This window comes from Mya arenaria, chromosome 10 (assembly GCF_026914265.1).
Source record: "Mya arenaria isolate MELC-2E11 chromosome 10, ASM2691426v1".
Lineage (NCBI taxonomy): Eukaryota > Metazoa > Mollusca > Bivalvia > Myida > Myidae > Mya > Mya arenaria.
In genome coordinates this window covers 61096353-61115991 of record NC_069131.1, presented here as the reverse complement: position 1 = coordinate 61115991, position 19639 = coordinate 61096353, and the positions used below count along the sequence as shown (strand labels likewise).

The window sequence follows — 19639 nt, the reverse complement described above, 5'->3', positions numbered from 1 at the left end:
AGTTATCTAATTAAAAAAGGTTTATTTTATTCTTGTATAGTACACAGCATTATTTAGATTATAGCGCCTAAACCAAACATTTATAATCAAATCGATTGCGAACACTCATAAATCTTATAAGCGCTTTTGAAAAGTTGTTGTATCATGTTACAACGCCCTATTCAGTGCATTGTAATCTTGCTAAATTGCGAAAAGATGAGTATGACTGACAATGATTGCGATATTCTCTTCCTGTTTCAGCGATTTAAATGTTACATATTAGTCGCGACTGCGGATTGTCATGATTTAGACTGAGGTTAGTGCATCTCCATTTGGACTGCTATTAACTATTTTAAACCTGAAAGATTTTACAGTCTTAAAATAGATACGAATTAATGCTTTAACTGGAATATTGATAAAAAGTGGATATTATTAAGGTAAGAACTTATTGTTAAGAGGAAAGCTGCATAAATCCTACAAGTGATAACTTCTTCCAATTTATCAAAATCGAGCGAGCTTATTATCAATCAGTAGTGTCGGTTAAGAATGATCGTCTTGCATTAATCATAATTAGATCCTCAAACTTATAAGAAATAACACGCTGGATAATTTGTTGGGTTATTAAATAAGAATCAGTGAACTACATCAGGCTTTATTCATAATAAACATAGTAGTAACACAGATAAATATGTTTAAACGATGTATACTCTAACATAAACGTTACTGCGCAATACTATTCATTAATCATATGCAACATTCTAAATATCATATGGGAAAGGGTCTGATGTCCGAAGTTACATGATTTAAATATAAAAACAGTACAGCCAAATTTCAATATCTTATCATGGTAGTTTGGTGTTTAAAAGAATTGTCTTTATTCGATCATGTAAAAATTAACCGATCCACAAAATCTGATGCACAACGTGAAGCATTTGCTTGACGTACGCGTGTTGTACGAAGTGGTAGTCCGTTGCAATGCACACGATGCAACTACCTAGTCTAGCCATTATTGGCTGTTTAAAGGTACATTAGTGAACAACTTTGTTAAAAAAGGCTGAAAATCCACTTCAATAAGACAAATTCCTGTTCGTCAGTGTTACTAAGAACATGCATGATCACTCATACAGTATTTACAAAGATCAACAAGGAGCATAGGAGCTAGCTCTGTTTGAAACTGGATGTCAAGTAGAAACCAATAATATTCGCACGGATGTTATATACTGATTATTTAGCACCGGATAAAATTTACATCGTCATTATGTTAATAACTGAACATTTTAGGCTACGCGTACAAACGTAGGGTGTAGCTTCGGGCTACAACTGACCTCAACCAAATAACTGGATCAATATGAAATAACCTAATTAATAAGATTATTTAAAAATGTCACCTCAACAAGCCATGCTTATATTTATATTAATCTAAATAACAATGTCTTTTTTACTAAGAATGGTTTTAAGTCACTTCGAGTTGTGATGTGTTTTCCTCTCAACCAAGACGATTGGGTTCAAGCAGCCGGTGAATATTTTCTCTGGATTTCTAGAAAATTGCACCAGTGTTAAGTACTACACAGCGTGAAGGCTTGTAACACTAGAGGTTGATACTTTAAAGCTAATAGCTGTCTTAAAGATATAACAACGTCTATGATCGTTTGATTGTTTTAACATCAAATAAACTTGTCCCTTGCCCTGAATATAAGGCCTTTAAAATGGTGTATTCACAAGCAATATTCATAAGCATTTAAATAAATTAATATTATTCCAAGCATGTCCCTTGACCATAAACATCGACTTTCCATAGCACATTGCAACGTACCGTATAAACAAAAATTGTTGAAACAAACGTTAACCATACATTGCATTAATATTCATTTCTAGAAACACTGGGCTTGCAAAACCGCAATGTAATATTTTGGCAACGATTACTCTTTTCTTGGAAAACATGCATACACGTTTCTACCAAGCAAAGATTGTTCACTTTCTATTCTTATTTCAAAGCCCCTAATAATAGAGTGTTGTCTAACTATCAGTTGAGTTAATCGAAATGAAGACCAAGTCTGTAGTGCCATTTAGTGTTGACTATCTATCATTTGAGTTATTCTAAATAGAAAACAAGCATGGAAAGCCATTATCATTTGCCCATTAATTTGCGTCTTTTCAAAACGGAGCCCGGGTCAGGGAATCCATCAAGTGTTGTGCGTCTATCGTCTTTTCAATATATCAATCGGAGACTATGTCAGGAAAGCCATTTTCTATTGTATAAATTACGAGGATTATTAAGTTTAATTCAAGATAATAAGCCTTAAACTATTATTTTCATTATTGTATTAAAGCGAACACACAGTACAGTTAAATTCATTATAGTTTATGGTCAATAAAGTGATACGTAATTTTAATTGTTTGATTAAATGTTTGCTAAAGAGAGGGTAAGCATACACTGATGCTGAACAGATTGTAAAACATGCCAGCATTTTTGTCTTAAAACGAAATTAAGCATTAGGCACTTTAGAATATCATGTACATTTTTAGAACATAAAATTAAGTGTTTTTTTTTTAATTTTAATGTAAATATTGCTAGGAAACTGATTATGAACAGCATTATTTTTTATGATCATATTAATTGATAGATCAATAAAGTGTTACAATTTTGTTTTAAAATTGCTCATGCAAGTATGTTTGTCTCACATTATTATCATACATTTGACAAAGTAATATACAGTGATATGCATCTTGTTCTACATAGACATACACCATACATCTCGCTATAATCAAAACGCTAATGATAAAACCTAACAAATTGATCAGTTTTATCATTTCAATCTCTACATCATTGCTAGAACAACGGAAATTAGACTTCTTCAGTATAAGGATAGATATCTCTCTGGGTTCTAAAGACTTTTAAAATATCTATAGTGAAACACTTTCGATGAAGAATGAAACAACTTCGCCGGCGATCCATACATAATCGCATTCATATTGGAACAAAAGGCTTTTAATCCTGTGGCCCATTTCGTTTAACAGCATTTTCTTAGTACGTTAGCATTATATAAAAGTTATAAGGGTACCTGTGGTTAGGCATGCTCCTCTGTTTCGACCAATGCTTTACACAACATGTCATATATATTACATAAAGGGAGTGACTTCCTCACTTATTCAAACAATTTGAAACAGAACTGTTCAATTCTACATAAGCTTGTATATACACTCTCATCATTTTTATTACGACAATAACTCCAATTTTCTGTTGAATAACACTTTAAAGGTACCACAATAGAGTTTAACAGTTTAAGAGCGTCCTTTCGTTGAAAATGACCGAATATGTTCTGAAATGTATAGATATTAGACACTGCCTTCGCAGCTTGTAATCGAAGTGTTTCTTGTGTTTAATTCCAGGACAAAATTAGGGATATGAAATATTGGATAATAATAACATGGAACAACTTCAATTTGGTTTCCGTTATACTACATAGTGCACAAGTGGCCCTCCACGTCTTAATACCATAATCTTAGACTGAATATATCTAGATCTTACAACTAGTTTGGAAGCCGACGTTGTACTAAAATCAAATCGATTACGCTACTATTCCTTGCATGAACTTAAACTCATATAAAGGCTACGAAGAAATCATGAAACCTAGTACTAACAATTAATGGATTACCAACGTTATAAATATATCTGGTTTTATGATTTTAAATATTTAAAATTAACTCTACTAACTACAGCAGGTTGCATCGAATCATTTATTCTACAAAGCATACTAATTTCATTTAGATTGAAAACGAATACATACATTTATAAACCTGCGATATGAGGACGCTTTTTGAAAATGTTTGTATCATGTTTCAATGTATCATTCAGTCCAGTGCAAGCGACCTACCCGTCTGTGTTAAATATTAAGTGGGCAGACAAACAAGGGTTGCAATATTTTCTTCCTGTTTGGGAAAAATGGTGATATGACAATCGTGGCTGTAGATCGATATGGTTTTGCCGAGAGCGGCTACTTCGGATGATATGAGTACATCTTCCAAAATATGAAGTGTGATCTGGATATTTCATTTTATCTAATTAATTTAGTTTAATTATTGAAATCATTTTGCATTTTACATACATGTATAAGGATGTATAGGCTTTCACCTTCTACTATGAATTGATAACACACTTTTGTTTGAAGAAGAGGCACACATTAAAATAAATACATATGTTTATAAATTATGTTTGCCTCTATTTTAAACATGAATATATATATATATAATTGTTAAACGCTTGCAAAATACATCAGCTCCTTTTAAACTGCTTGTGTCGTTTATTGCGCATTTGGTATATTTGCAATCCTATACAAATTCTTAGTTAGTTTTGGGCTACTTAGTTTGTCCCTATACTGCTATGTACTGGGCCAGTCCCTGCACTTTGAGCTTTGGCTTCTCTGTGTACTTCAATACTCTGGCGTGTTCCTGTTCTTCTATACTGGGCATATCCCTGTGTTTAGATACTCAGATGGTCCCTGTACTTTGTAACTATGCAAGTAACAGTACTTCGACATTTGGCCTGTCCCTGTACTGAGCTTGTTTCTGTACTTCGATATTTTGCTGGTACCTGTTCTTTATTTCTTGGCTTGTAACTGTACTACGATGTTGGGTCTGTCCACGTCCTTCGATACTTGGCTTTTCCCTGTACTACGATTTTGAGTGTCCCTTGTTTTCACTACCGGGCTTCTCGCTGTATTTAATACTGAGGTTGATACTGTCTCTGTACTTCGACCCTGGGCTTGTCGCTGTACTTCAATACTTAACTTGTCTCTGTACTAAACTGCTTGGCCTATCCCTGTACATCGATAATGAGATTGTCCATGTTATATTTGGCCTTTCTCTTTACTTAATAATTGAGCCTTTTCCGGTAAGTCCATACAGCAATTGGAATGTCCCTGTACTCCGATACTGGACTTGTCCCTCTACTTCGATGCATGACATACCTGTAAATAGAAACTCGACTTAAGCCTGTACTTCAAAACAATGCTAGTCCCAGAACTTCGATACTTCGTCTGTTGATAAATTTCGATACTCCTTATACAATATCCGCTCTTAAACCGAGAAAACTAAATCAAGATCTTTTACCTAAAATTGCAATTACATCATCACGAAGTGGTAAGGGGTTCGATGTGCGTGTTGTTATTCTGTACAGTTGTCTAAAACCAACACACTGTCAAATAATTGTCATATTGTTAAAATGGGGTCTTAAATGGACTTCTTGTTGTGTGCGTGTGTGTTGTCGGGGGGGGGGGGGGGATTACCAGTCTGTATCTTCATTGAAACAATGTCGGTTTGAGAGAGATCTGAGATCTTCAGCAAAAGAGCGTCCGGGGTTACTTAATCAGCCGTATGTATGGCACCTGTAAGCTTCAAATATCGGTATGTATTTAGCTGATAGTTGCAATTACGTCGCTTGAATTTCTGTTTTACTCAATAATGCTCAAGAAAGTTTTGATGGCTGTTTTAATGTTGATTTTGTAGATAAGTTACAACTAGCAACTTTGACTTTAGAACTAAATCTACTACATCAAAATCGTTTTGTTTATTACGATTTCGTACGCTTGCATATATTTATCTTCACAACTTACAACTTTCATGGACTTTTTTCAAGGGAAATGGGATTATGATAAACTATTTTCAGTCTGGAGAACTTGTTGTAAGTATATGCTTTATATTGTAGTTTCTCCACATCTCAGAACGTAATAAACTGTGACCTTTATGAGAGATGATGTACGCAGGAATATATTGATCAAAGCAGGAAAATACCACAATAATAGTAATGTAATAGTGCAGACAAATCTATAAGCGCAACGTGTTAATTGTTTTAAACAGTACAATATAATATAATATTATGATTTAAACAGTTTGTATTATGATTGAATATAGCAGCTGTAGAAATAACACATTTACGAATTAAACGCGCTTTGAAAATTAAAAGTATGGCGATAGATCAAAAACCTTGAGTACGCTTTTGAAAATGTTTTAACTGTTGTATCATATCACAGTATTATTGTCCCCTTGTCCATCGCAAGTGGATACATACCTCTAATCGGGTATATTACACCTCGTCACGATAGTTGAATTATCTTTAGGAATAATTTATAAAATATCGTTGTGAGTGCGGATTGTCGTGGTTTAAGACTTCGGCAAATGTCAATTTATTTTGAATTCAGATTTTTGTAAAGTTTGTCATAGATAAGATGATATTTTTATTTTGAATTAAGTCAATAACTTTTTATATTCCACGCTCGCACGCACGCATTGACGCACGCACGCACACACACACACGCGCACGCACACACTCAAGCACGCACGCACACGCATGCACGAACGCACGCATGTATACACACACACACACGCACGCACGCACGCACTACCACACATGCACCATCACAAATGCTCACACACGCGCATACGCACACATTCTCCCACACATACACCCTCACACACCCTACGACACATACACCCCATACATAGACACCCTCACACAACGTACCACACATACACCCTCACAAATCTTTCACATACACACACACACACACCCTCAAACACCCTACTACAAATACACTCTTATAGACACACACCCTCACACATTCGACCACACATACACCCTCACAAAACTCTCTAGCATACACACATACACCCTCAAACACCCTACCGCACATGCACCTGCATTCACCTACACACAACAGTTCAATTATATCACATTTTGGCGTGAATTAAACCCTCGCATTATTAAAAAAAATGAAACTTTACTATTCTTTACTATTCAAACATGTTGTTTATATAATAATTAGCCCACATTTCTGTTGAATAACACTGTATAGGTCCCACAATGGAGCCAAACAGTTTAACAGACTCCTTTCATTGAAAATAACGAATATGTTCTAAAATGTATAGATATTAGACAATGCCTTTGTAGCTTGTAGTCTAAGTGTTTCTTGTGTTTTAGTCTAGGACAAGGTTAGGGTATGAAATATAGAATATTCATAAAATGGAACAACTTCAATTTGGTTCCCGTTATAGTACCAAATGCTCTATGTGGCCCTCCACGCCTGACTACCAAACTCCTAGTCTTAATACATCTAGATCTTAATTTTACCTTGGATCCGAGGTTGTCCCTTTATAATATCGACTATGATACTTTTCGTTGCATAAACTAATAACTAATATGATAGTAAGGGCATTGACAATAGCATGATACCGAAGAAAAACAATTAATTGGTTTTCAACATTATGATTTGATCTCGTTTAATGATATAAACATTATTTGAGTTTAACTTACCTAAATACAGCAGGTTCCATAGCGTCAGTCACTCTTCAGCGAGTAAACATCTCATATACATTGAAAACGAATACGTACATTTATAAACCTGAGCTATACGAACGCTTTTTAAAATGTGTAAATTGTTGTATCATGTATCAACGATCTATTCAGTCAACTACATGCGACATATTCGTCTATGTTAATAGTGTTAAGTGGGCTGACAAAAATGGTTGCAATATTTTCTTCCTGTTTGAGAAAAATGACGAATATTACAGTCGTGTCTGTAGATCGTTATGGTTTCAACACGAAGGATGACTAATTCTTAAGTTTGGATTTTTTGCCGCAAGCTTTAAATTTATCTTGAAGCTTCTTTCTTCGGATAATATCGGTACATTCTCAATCAAAGTAAGTCTGATCTCGTACAGTTCATGTTATCTTAATAATTTAGATTTAGTTTAATATGTGTACAAGTCTTGCATTTTTAGCTCACAAGAGCACGAAATGCTCAAGGTGAGCTATTGTGATCGGTCTTAGTCCGGCGTCCGTCCGTCGGTCCGTCCGTCAGTCAGTCAGTCAGTCAGTCAGTCCGTCAGTCAACAATTGTTTAAAAAACTTCTCCTTTAAAACTACCTGGCCAAACTCAATGAAACTTCACAGGAAGCTTTATTAGGTGACCAATTACAAAAATACAACAAGGAGTCACGATTGATCAACAACAACATCAACAAAATGGCCGACTTCCTGTTTTGCTTCGAAAAACCTCTTCTCTGAAACAACCGATCACAATTCAATGAAACTTTACAGGAAGCTTCCTTGGATGACCCTCTACAAAAACACAACAAAAGTTAACGATTGATCAACAACAACAACAACAACAACAACAACAAAATGGCTGACTTCCTGTTTTGCGTTAAAAAACATCTCCTCGTTACAGGAAGCTTCCTTGGGTGACCCGCTATAAAAATACAACAAGGGGTCATGTTTGATCAACAACAACAACAACAACAAAATGGCCAAAATGTTAAAATCTGATAGTTATGTAAAGTGCTAGAAGCAAGGGCAGTAAGTCTTGCTATATGGTCTCCCTTTTTGTTGGAGATTCCACTACTTTCAATTTTTATTAACAAGGGAATAGATTTTAAATTTTATTAAGTCTTCAACATAGTCACTTCTAAGGTAGTTATTGTTCCTTTTTTAGGTTCATATATTCAAATAATTATTATACACTTTTTTCTTAAGAAGAAATTTCATTTTTACTAAATGATAAATTTAATAACTAGACTTTTCCATTGAACTTCATGTAGATTATTGTAAACTTCATGTACATTATTCTAAGCTACAATCTTATGTTCTGTGTGGATAGTGAATAAGCCTTAATGTATATAAAGACAAATTTGAAAGTGAATATGTGAAGGAAGGTAATGTTTACCTTGATGGAAGTATATTAATGGAAGGTGCTGAATGTGTTATAATATTTGATTTTTAGAGCTTAAAGCAACTGTGCATCAGATGATCAATTTGCAAGAAAAAAAGAAATTTGTCGAAAACTGTCATAAACTTGGTATTAATGTGTGCAATGCACAGAAACTTATTAACTGAAGTACCATATAGTTTACAATTTATTTAAGTTTAGCAGTTATTTCGTAGTTTTCCATTAAAAAAGATTACTGGGTATGTATACCTAGTAGAATTCATTCCTTATGCGTAATTGGATAGTCGGTGTTATCAGGGGATGTTACCGAGTTAGGTGTATAGCTTTATTATGTCACCCGATTACAGTAAGCCGTCGTAGCTCAGTTGATACGACGCTCGATTACAATTTTGGCGACACGGGTTCGAACCCGGTCTCCGACACAATTTTGTTTTTACATTTTGGTACTGTTTTTACAATTATGATATCAAAGCGTAACACATTCTATTAATTAATGTCCTGAGATTCGTTACAGGAAAATACCCTCTTTTGGGGCCAATCTGGTGTACAGTTCCTTAAAGGCAGTTTATTGATTTTATCGGATGGTGCACTGTTTGTTGTTTGTGTATCTATACTAAAAGTTATTTCAGTGTTCAACCAATTGAAAACAATTTTGTCAGTGTGGAGGCAATTGAACAAAGTCCTGTCAGTGTGCAGGCAACTGAAAAAAGTTCTGTCAGTGTACAGCTATCTGTACCAAGTGCTGTCAGTGTGCAGTCAATTACCAAGTCCTGTCAGTGTGCAGGCAACTGAACAAAATCATGTCAGTGTGCAGGAAACTGTGACAAGTACTGTCAGTGTGCAAGCAACTGTAACAAGTCTTGTCAGTGATTATCCAGGCAACATGTTTGACCAGTATGTTTTTCAATATTCTTTGAGCGTTTTTTAGCTTACCAAAACAAAAACATATATTTTATTTCTTGGTTTTATATTTTTTAATTTTTTTGAAGTCATTTAGCCCATTGTCAAATAAGTTCAATGTGATTACTGGTGAAAAAAATGATAAAGAACAATACAATCTTGGGCCATATATTTATACCGACCTACTTGTTTATATTTTTGAATGAAATTCGTTATTCTGTCGATTTATTGCGCAACTGCCAATACATATATAACGACTGTGACAATACTATGTGGCCTGTATTGATGATCTGCATTTGTATGTTCGAACAAATCATCCTCTCACAGCTAAATGATAAGAAATCAAACGTCTTATATCGCTTATACTGATAATATTATATTCAGTACAATAAATAACGCAACTATTTATAATGGATTGTAAACGTTCTAAGACAAAGAGTATGTCTTTGTACAAGAAGTCTGTGACATTTATAATTTAAGCAATAATTGTACAAAACATTTCAAACTGAAAGTTAAACTAGCTAACCGAAAACGTCTTTTGTTTGCCTTATTTTTAGCATAATATATGCACACGCACGCACGCATGCACGCAAGGACACACACACACATACATCCTCACGCACACACGCTTACACGAACGCACACACGCACGCACACACGCACACACGCGCACACGCTCAAACGCACACACGCACACACGCACACACGCACACACACACACACACATATATATATATACCTTCATACATACACCCTCACTCATACACTCTCAATCGCACACACCCTTACACACATACATCCTCACTCACGCGCACACGAACACACCCTTACACACATACATCCTCACTCACGCGCACACGAACACACCCTTATACACATACATCCTCACTCACGCGCACACGAACACACCCTTATACACATACATCCTCACTCACGCGCACACGAACACACCCTTACACACATACATCCACACTCACGCGCACACGAACACACCCTTATACAAATACATCCTCACTCACGCGCCCACGAACACACCCTTATACACATACATCCTCACTCACGCGCACACGAACACACCCTTACACACATACATCCTCACTCACGCGCACACGAACACACCCTTATACAAATACATCCTCACTCACGCGCACACGAACACACCCTTATACAAATACATCCTCACTCACGCGCCCACGAACACACCCTTATACACATACATCCTCACTCACGCGCACACGAACACACCCTTATTCACATACATCCTCACTCACGCGCACACGAACACACCCTTATACACATACATCCTCACTCACGCGCACACGAACACACCCTTATACTCATACACGCTCACACACCCTACCACACATACACCCTCAAACATCCTCACACACATACACACACTGATATATATTTTCTTTTTGCCTTCATATGTGTTTTTGAATATATTTCCTGTATTGTTGTACAATATTTGTGTCAAAATCAATGTTTGTTTTTGTTCCATTATATAACTAGGTCCCAAGTTGCATTTGTTTTCCATAGTTATATTAAGGTATATCCGAGAACGAAGCTGATCGTACTACAAAATCCTACGTTATCTAATAACGTCATTAAACTGGGAGTTTATTATTTCGCATTGTTTACAAATATGAATGAAGTGCAGTTGGAATTATTAGAGTTTGTTTTTTGATTGTTCAAAATGTATCGCTGAATTTCTGAGGCTAATCTATTGAGGAATCAGGATCCGTCGCGTGTACCGGTTGCGAAAAAAAGAGTTGTTTATGCCCCGGCTGTAACTATAGCGAAAGTAATATGTCACTACAATATTTATTTTGGTAATCAAATATTCGAATATTCGATCGAAGGAATATTCGAATACTCGAATATCAATTTTGCCGTTCGTTTGCTTCCCTAATATATGTATATGTTAGGGATGCAAACGAACTGTAAAATTGATATTCGAATATTATTTCGATCCAATATTCGAATATTCGATTACCATAATAAATCTTATAGTGTGTATATATATATACAAGCTTGCTCTTGTCAGTTAGTTTGTTTTAACTGTAAATTATGTTTGTCTGTTACAGACAAGGCTTTAAGGATCTCCAGAACATAGTCATGTTTCGGATGATTACTGTACTATGCCTGGCACGTCTATGTTCGGCAGGTACGTGCATGTTATATTAAATTATTTCTTAAAAGATAAGATTTGAATTCAGCTAGCAGCAAGCAACACGCGCGTACTGGATCAATATTGTAAACATTTGTCTTTTAGCTACGGCCATCATAAACGGGACTGAGGTGGACTGCTCCGTAGACTGTGCTTGTTGTATCGGAGGAAATACTAGATGTAGTACTGATGCCTCATATGGAGAAAACTATTGTATGGATGGCTGCGTTGACACAATAACCGCATACAGGTGCAAACAATATTGCCGCGGTAACTGCTATGCATGCAACCATCATTATGGAAACATCTGCAAATCATGCAAGGATACATTTTATGATTTTAAAAAAAACTGCAATAAAACATGTTCAGTCGGGTGTGTAGATGGAAAATGTAATGATGACGGAACCTGTAGTACATGTACAGCGAATTTTGAAGGAGAAAAATGTGACATTTGTTTACAAGGGAAATATGGCACAGATTGCTCTTTGAACTGCCATTATCGGAACTGCCATTGTACAAACTTGACTGGATGTGATTCATGTAAAACTAATTTTGATGGTTCCTTTTGCATGGAATGTAAAGATGGTTATTACGGGGCAGACTGCAAAATGACGTGTCCCAGCGGATGTAGCGGTCGTAAATGTATGGGGAATGGAACATGTACTCAATGCGAACATGGTTATTATGGGGAACAATGCAAAAACACTTGTTCTACGGGTTGTAGTGTTGGAGAATGTTATAGAAATGGGACATGTACATGTACGAATAATTTTACGGGTACACATTGTGACGAATGTGTTATAGGAAAATATGGGGAAAATTGTCAACAAGCATGTGGTGTAGGTTGTTTAACTTCATATTGTGGCAAAGAAGACGGATCATGCAGTTGTCATGAGAACTTTGATGGAAGGAAATGCAATTTATGCAAAAACGGACTGTATGGATTGCTATGTGACTTGCATTGTTCAGATCAGTGTGTTGGAGGTATATGTTCAAGAATCGATGGCGCATGCACAAACGGTTGTAATTTTGGATACTCCGGAAATAATTGCACTACGAAATGTGATTCGGACTGTAAGTCATGTCTACAGAATGATCAATCATACTGTACATCATGCTCAAATGGATACTCTGGCTCAACATGCAAGTGTCCACCTAATTGCGACTGCAATGGAGGGGATTATTGTAACGATTGCTTAGATCAGTGGATGAATCCTGGATATCAGTGTAAATGTCATAAGATATACTGTACTAATAATGCCTGCACCACATGCCTCAGTAGTACTTTCTTTCTTACTAGCAGCGATAATTCATGTTGTGAGTGCCCTCAAAATTGTAAAGGTGCTTTCTGCACACGTGGACCCCAGTGCACAAGTGGGTGTGCAGACGCATTTTATGGCATGGATTGCTCTCAGAAATGTACCGATATTAACGCTGAATGCTTTATATGCAGTCAATACGATGGAATGTGTTTGGTGTGTAGGGAAGGATTTTACCCGAATGAAACTGGAAATTGCATTAGTTGCAACGATAACTGTAAAAATGGGCAGTGTGATTCTGATACCGGCAGATGTATAAAAGGCTGTGAAGGAACATTTTGGGGAGACAAATGTGACATTCTGTGCAGTTCAAGTTGTGAAACTTGTCAGCAAGAATCTGGAATCTGTTTTTCATGTGTTGAGCAAACTGTACATGGGCTATTCTGCAATGAATCATGCATCTCATCATGCTTTGAAGGAAAGTGCGAACAAATAACTGGTCTTTGTTCTCTTGGGTGCGAAAGAAATTTCTTTGGCAATATGTGTCAAACGAATTGCCCTGAAAATTGCCTGCAAACTGAAACAAAAACGAGTTGTAATACCGATGGCGACTGTTTGTATGGCTGCATTAATGATCTTGAAGGCAGATATTGTACCGGTACGTGCAAATGGCATTTTCACACTTTTTTACGGCTATCAATATGACTGTTTAAGTACACATGAAGAACTTTGTTTGAATAAGAATATTACTATAAACGATTAAAACTTCAAATGATAGCAACGGAAATTATTCATTCGGAATATACCTTTTCAAGGCTAAGTCTAAAGTAAAGAGTTTCTTAAGATATGTAGCTGAACATTGTTGGTTTAAAACATTCACAGATTCATTAGAATATGCTACACACGTTTATCTATCACCCTTTCTTCGATTGGTTTTAGTCATTAACAACACCTTTTAAGTTAACGTGTTATGTAAGGAATTAATTGCAGGGTTGATGACATAACGGGGTATGAACGCAGAGAGGCTGGTTAAAGTGTGTGGAGTCCATGGGCACTTTAACCAGCCCAACTGCGTTCATATCCCCGATGATGATATCCATCCCGCATTTTAAAACTTATATTTAAACTAACAGTTCATTATTTATTTCGTTTATTGATAATAAAAAATACTTCATTTCATTTAAGAAAACACGACGAGACCGTAACCTGAAACAGTTTATCGAAATTCGCAACAATATTGCGGGAAAAGATCAATCACTTGAAATCACTTTGAAATGTAAATAAAATTCTAATGACAACAATGTATTTAACATATCATAAACTAACACTTTCTAAAACGTCTATTTAAGCTATTCGGGACCTGGTGACAAAAAAAAGAACAATAACAAGATAGATAAATCATTGTTCATGTATTTTGTTTTGCAATGATTCGCGATCCGAACATATCCAAACATGTTGCTTATATCGGAAAAAAATCGAAATTGCCGAGAGGCAGTTCATTTAAGTAGTGTAAATGAGGTGGTAATATAGGATGATTAGTATGTTATTTTTTCTTCTCACTTATTGATTAATAATGGCATTATTAATTATGACCTTATACTCACTTTTTAAGGCGATTAATTCATGTTGATGATACTATAAGTTAACTGTATCATTCAAATATAAGTTAAAAATATATAGGTATTCTGCAATAAAATAACAAAATGTTATTAGTAATCTTAAGTTATTTCAATTAACATAACAGTACTACTGTTCCTAATCTGTGCCACCTTGTGATGCATTTGCTCTGTCAGTACACATCCGCAACTTCTTTTGATTGGCGACGTAACGTCACGTGTCGATCTGGGGTACTATAAGTTTTCATGTAGTCTTTTTCTCGGTAAATAACATATGCACTGTGTTGCACGAATGCGTTTGTTATTAGTCTGAAAGTGCCTTTTGGTCAAAGCTTCAATAAAAGTTGATTTGTACCATATATTTCTTAAGGGATACATCCAGTGATTTATCCTTTTTAATAAATATATTAACATTCACGCAGTCAAGTTATTTGTCCGCTAGTTTTTACAAACGAGAAATGAGTTTCGCCAAATATTCTTTTATTTTATAATTGTTTAAACATCATGAATTAAAGGACTGATATTAGGGAAAGGAGTTTAAATGAAATGTATTTATTAAAGAAGGTTTCGATTCAGAAGGTGCTGCATATTAGATTAAAAGTTATGCATATAAGTTGAATTTAGTACTTATTCATGATATTTCAGAAAGACGAATTTACATTACTTCTTCCACAAATATTGCACTCGCAGCTTTAGTGGGAGTGTTTGCTACTTTGTTCATTTCAACAGCTGCTGGTTGCTACCTGTGGAACAGACGAAGATCTAAACCAATAGGTATCTGATATCATACTGGTTTTATCAATATTATTATTCATAACATGAATATGTATAATTCCTTCTTATATCATAATTTGTATTGTCTAAAAAAATATCAGGGCACCACTGGTAGTTTTACATAAGTAGTTCATAACCTGCCTCACACGCATTAGATAATGTATATATATATATATTTCAATTGAAGTCTGTTTGATGGGCTACATTTTATTTTGTAGAACAAAGTTCGGAAATACAGTTAGATCAGATTGAAACCGAAAAGGCATATGAGCAGCTCCAAAGACAGGCAATCGAACCAATATACAGGAATGTTGACGATAATTATACTGTGCTTTCAATTTAGAAGTTCGACGAACTGATATTTCTCATTTGATACTGAATATAGGACATAGTCCGCTTAATATTGACATATTTTGCTACTTAGTATAAAGCTACAATCTCAGTTTTAAAATGTATCGTGTGTAGGTTATTACAGAAACATTTATATTTATTTGTTCGTCTTATGTTTCGTCAGTTTTATGCACGATATAAAACCCGAAGTATGTTTTATGCGGAATACCGACTGACCGACAATACAAGCAGTACTCATTATGACAGAAATGAACATAATTAAAACATAAACTACGACATAAACAGGTGACTATGACGGTGTCGCAACCATCAGACTTTGTAAGTTGTGCGCGTTATAAAGCATTGTAAAGGTCTGCAGCGCAATTGCACACCGTATTCTAATTATCGATACAATATTTATATGAACGACTTCAAGCACAGAAGTCGAACGTTTTAACATAAACAACGAGTCAACAGAGTCAACGCCAAATACATATAACATAAAAACAAACCTGATTAGCTTCACCTGACTTAAGATTTGTTTTTATTCTGAGATGGTTCTCTATTCAGAGTAACCAAGCTCGAAACGATGTTTAAAATCATTTCCTATTTGTGTGCGTGCACTAATTTTTGGTATTGCAATATAAAATTCGGTAAGTCTACGACAATAATGGCGAGTAGCCAGGAAACTTTATTTGTTAATATAGTTTATATGTTTATATATTATAAGTTAAGATAACGTGGTTTGTCTGATTGGGGGAAGCGGGATTACTGACTTAAGAAAGAGCGGAAATTATCCCGATTGAAAACGGGCAGCGTGTGGTATGCTGCGCCATGGTACTGTGCTTGGCCACTGTTGTTACTATTCTTTCATTTGAAACACAGTACCTAGAAGGGTGATGACTGTTACATATTAGGCAAGTGTGTTAAAATTTGCTGTGTTGTGGCGTTGCCGTTGATTATAATAATAAAACAATTTGGTAGAACTGTGTTTCTCTACATTATTTACAACAGCGAATGACGGACCCATGGCCGAAAACACAGCTCATTATCCTTTTTTGCAACCAATAGGCTCGATGTGTCAATTGCAAAGTGCATTCTTAATTGTTGGTCATTTTCACGCCAGCCGAGTCAAACATATTTTCTAGCTACCGCCCTTTGTCTCGCCAGTATTCCATCAACTATTGTGTTATATTGGGGTGGACTGTTAAGAATAAGGATCTATAAATAAAGAAAGGCGTCGGTCCATTTTTTAATGTTTAATATATTAATTATTTGGTTTGGCTCTAAGCGCAATCTCGCTATTGATAATGGTCTTCTATCATCTTGACAGTTTAAGGGCGTTCTACGTCTGAAAATTGACTTTAATATTGACTTAAATTGACAAAGTTACCAAAAATGATCTGAGATCCAATGGAAGCCAACATTGAGTCTCCAAAATGGCTATATATGCTGGGCGAGATATACATGGTTGCATCCTGCTCTAAAGAGAATTGATTAATAGGGATTATACCTTGCTCACAATTTTCCTAATTCACCAAGGTTGTGGTAAAGTATGGGATCATGCTATGACCGACCTGCACGTCCAATTTTTCTTAGATAGAGCGTCGATGTATGATGTGGCACTGAATGTCGCGGCGCGTGTCGGCGCTCCTGACGGTTGAGATATGCGGTTGGCAGACGGGGCGTTTTTGGTCTTCACCTGAGCGCATGTGAACTATGTCCATTTTAACGACGTGGCCGTCTCGAACCTTGCGTGCTTCGCTGTCCGCAGACCATTTTTGATATCGCGCAGATCCGACTCAGATATGGCAATTAATTTAAAACAATAGTTAACGAGGAAACGACAGCATGATTAACCATAAGCGAATAAATTTATTTAAACCACATCTTATTCGCTTATATTTCTTATAGTTTGTTTTTATTTTATAGCCAAATCAACTACTATTGCATAGCAATATTATACTACTACTTCCATATTAAATTTATGTCCGTCGAGCCGAAAAAACGCATGTTGAAGTCAAGTATTGTTGCAAAAAACAGCGAATGACAAAACGCGTCTTCTCAGCTGAGATTATTATGCGGGAGCTTAAATAACCATTTTGTTTGAGATATACAGCTTAACAAAAACAAATTAAGTTTTAGTTATGTTTATACCGGTTACCACGTGCGCGCTGTCAATCGAGAATCAAATTAACTTATAGACAATTGATACGACGGTAACAGCTTAACGTTGACATTCCGTTAGTAGTAACTAATATTTGTCTCAGTTAATCGACACGAGTAACGGGAATTATTTTGTATTTGTATATGGGAAATGAATTTGAAACCGAATACGGTAACCGGATAGTTAGATATTTATATTATTTTATTTTTTATCAGAGCAAAACGTTTATACGCTATTCATGTATTTAATAACAGTCAATGTAATACCAATTACTTAGTCAATATCCCCTGCAACAACAATAACTTAGACAACCGTCCCTTCAACAACAATAACTAAGACAACAGTCCCTTCAACAACAATAACTAAGACAACAGTCCCTTCAACAACAATAACTAAGACAACAGTCCCTTCAACAACAATAACTTAGACAAAAGTCCTTTCAACAACAATAACTAAGACAAAAGTCCCTTTAACAACAATAACTAAGACAAAAGTCCCTTCAACAACAATAACTAAGACAACATCCCCTGCAACAACAATAACTTAGACAACCGTACCTTCAACAACAATAACTAAGAAAACAGTCCCTTCAACAACAATAACTAAGACAACAGTCCCTTCAACAACAATAACTAGGACAACAGTCCCTTCAACAACAATAACTTAGACAACAGTCCTTGCAACAACAATAACTAAGACAACAGTCCCTTCAACAATAATAACTATGACAACAGTCCCTGCAACAACACTATCTTAGTCCACTGTCCCTGCAACAACAATAACCTAGACAACAGTCCCTTCAACAACAATAACTTAGACAACAGTCCCTGCAACAACAATAACTTAGACAACAGTCCCTGCAACAACAAGATCTTAGACAACAGTCCCTGCAATTTTATTAACATAGACAACAGTCCCTGCAACAACAATAACCTACACTTAACAACTTTTCTAACGCTACCAGTAGCCTTTTCAAAATAATTTAAAAACTACTGAGGATAATTGCGTGAAATTTTCAGGGCAGTTAAAGTTATATATTAGACAGTGATTGGTGGAAAACAAACAACAGACATTTCCGTATTTTGAAGATTTTGTATTTTATTCGATGCAACCCCCACTTTACAAAGTCGCAAAATTTATCGGATAAATACAATTACTAATAAAATGTAAGTCAAGGTCCCCAATCTTGAAAACGTCCTTGGAATGCTAAGAACAAAATTTGTACACGACCATCTTTATCGTATTAATTAAAGCGTGATTCATCGGTAAATAATACAGCCGCCCAGTCCGCTCTGGTCATCCGTAAGTGACGACGAGCCAAGCGTAAACGGGTTATGATCAGTTAAGATAATCCCATGAAATGGGCGTCTGCAGCGTACACCATTTTCCCTCAACCTTCTACGCACAGTCTGGGTGCTAATAGGGCGACCATGCGTTCCAACTGTTACCCTCGATGTATCAGTAGCTCGACGTCGCCTGTCTTGAAGGTGTGTATTCAGAATGTTTCTGTCCTGATTTCTTGTAGTAGCTCGTCCTCTTGGTTGGCGTGGCAGGTCTTGGACATATCCTGTCGTTTTGTAATTACGAAGCAAACGTATTACTGATGTGCGGTGCACGTTCAGCATTCTTGCAACCTGAAAATGAACGAAATTTGCAAGTTTCTGAAAATGGCCTAAGTTATATTTAATATCTTTTTTTTAAAAGTCTGATCGAAAACGAAA

At 35.8% G+C, this 19639-nt stretch overlaps 1 protein-coding gene and 1 long non-coding RNA gene across 2 annotated transcripts; both read left to right on the top strand.

Annotated features, from left to right (window-relative positions):
• Positions 1–284: 284 nt before the first annotated feature.
• LOC128205876 (uncharacterized) lies at positions 285–12585 on the top strand. Its single transcript, XR_008256347.1, has 3 exons — positions 285–416; positions 11690–11769; positions 11878–12585. It is a non-coding gene; the product is annotated as an uncharacterized LOC128205876 (long non-coding RNA).
• Positions 12586–12593: 8 nt separating this feature from the next.
• Positions 12594–16726, top strand: LOC128205874 (scavenger receptor class F member 2-like). The gene is made up of 3 exons (XM_052907907.1): positions 12594–13689; positions 15293–15421; positions 15640–16726. The coding sequence occupies exons 1-3, from the start codon at positions 12981–12983 to the stop codon at positions 15762–15764; spliced, it is 963 nt and encodes a 320-aa protein (XP_052763867.1). The 5' UTR covers positions 12594–12980; the 3' UTR covers positions 15765–16726.
• The last annotated feature ends 2913 nt before the right edge of the window (positions 16727–19639 follow it).

Coding starts and splice junctions, on each gene's coding strand:
- LOC128205874 (XM_052907907.1), top strand. CDS start 12,981: ATGAATCCTGGATATCAGTGTAAATGTCATAAGATATACTGTACTAAT. Junction 13,690..15,292: donor TGAAGGCAGATATTGTACCG/GTACGTGCAAAT, acceptor ATGATATTTCAG/AAAGACGAATTTACATTACT. Junction 15,422..15,639: donor ACGAAGATCTAAACCAATAG/GTATCTGATATC, acceptor TTTATTTTGTAG/AACAAAGTTCGGAAATACAG.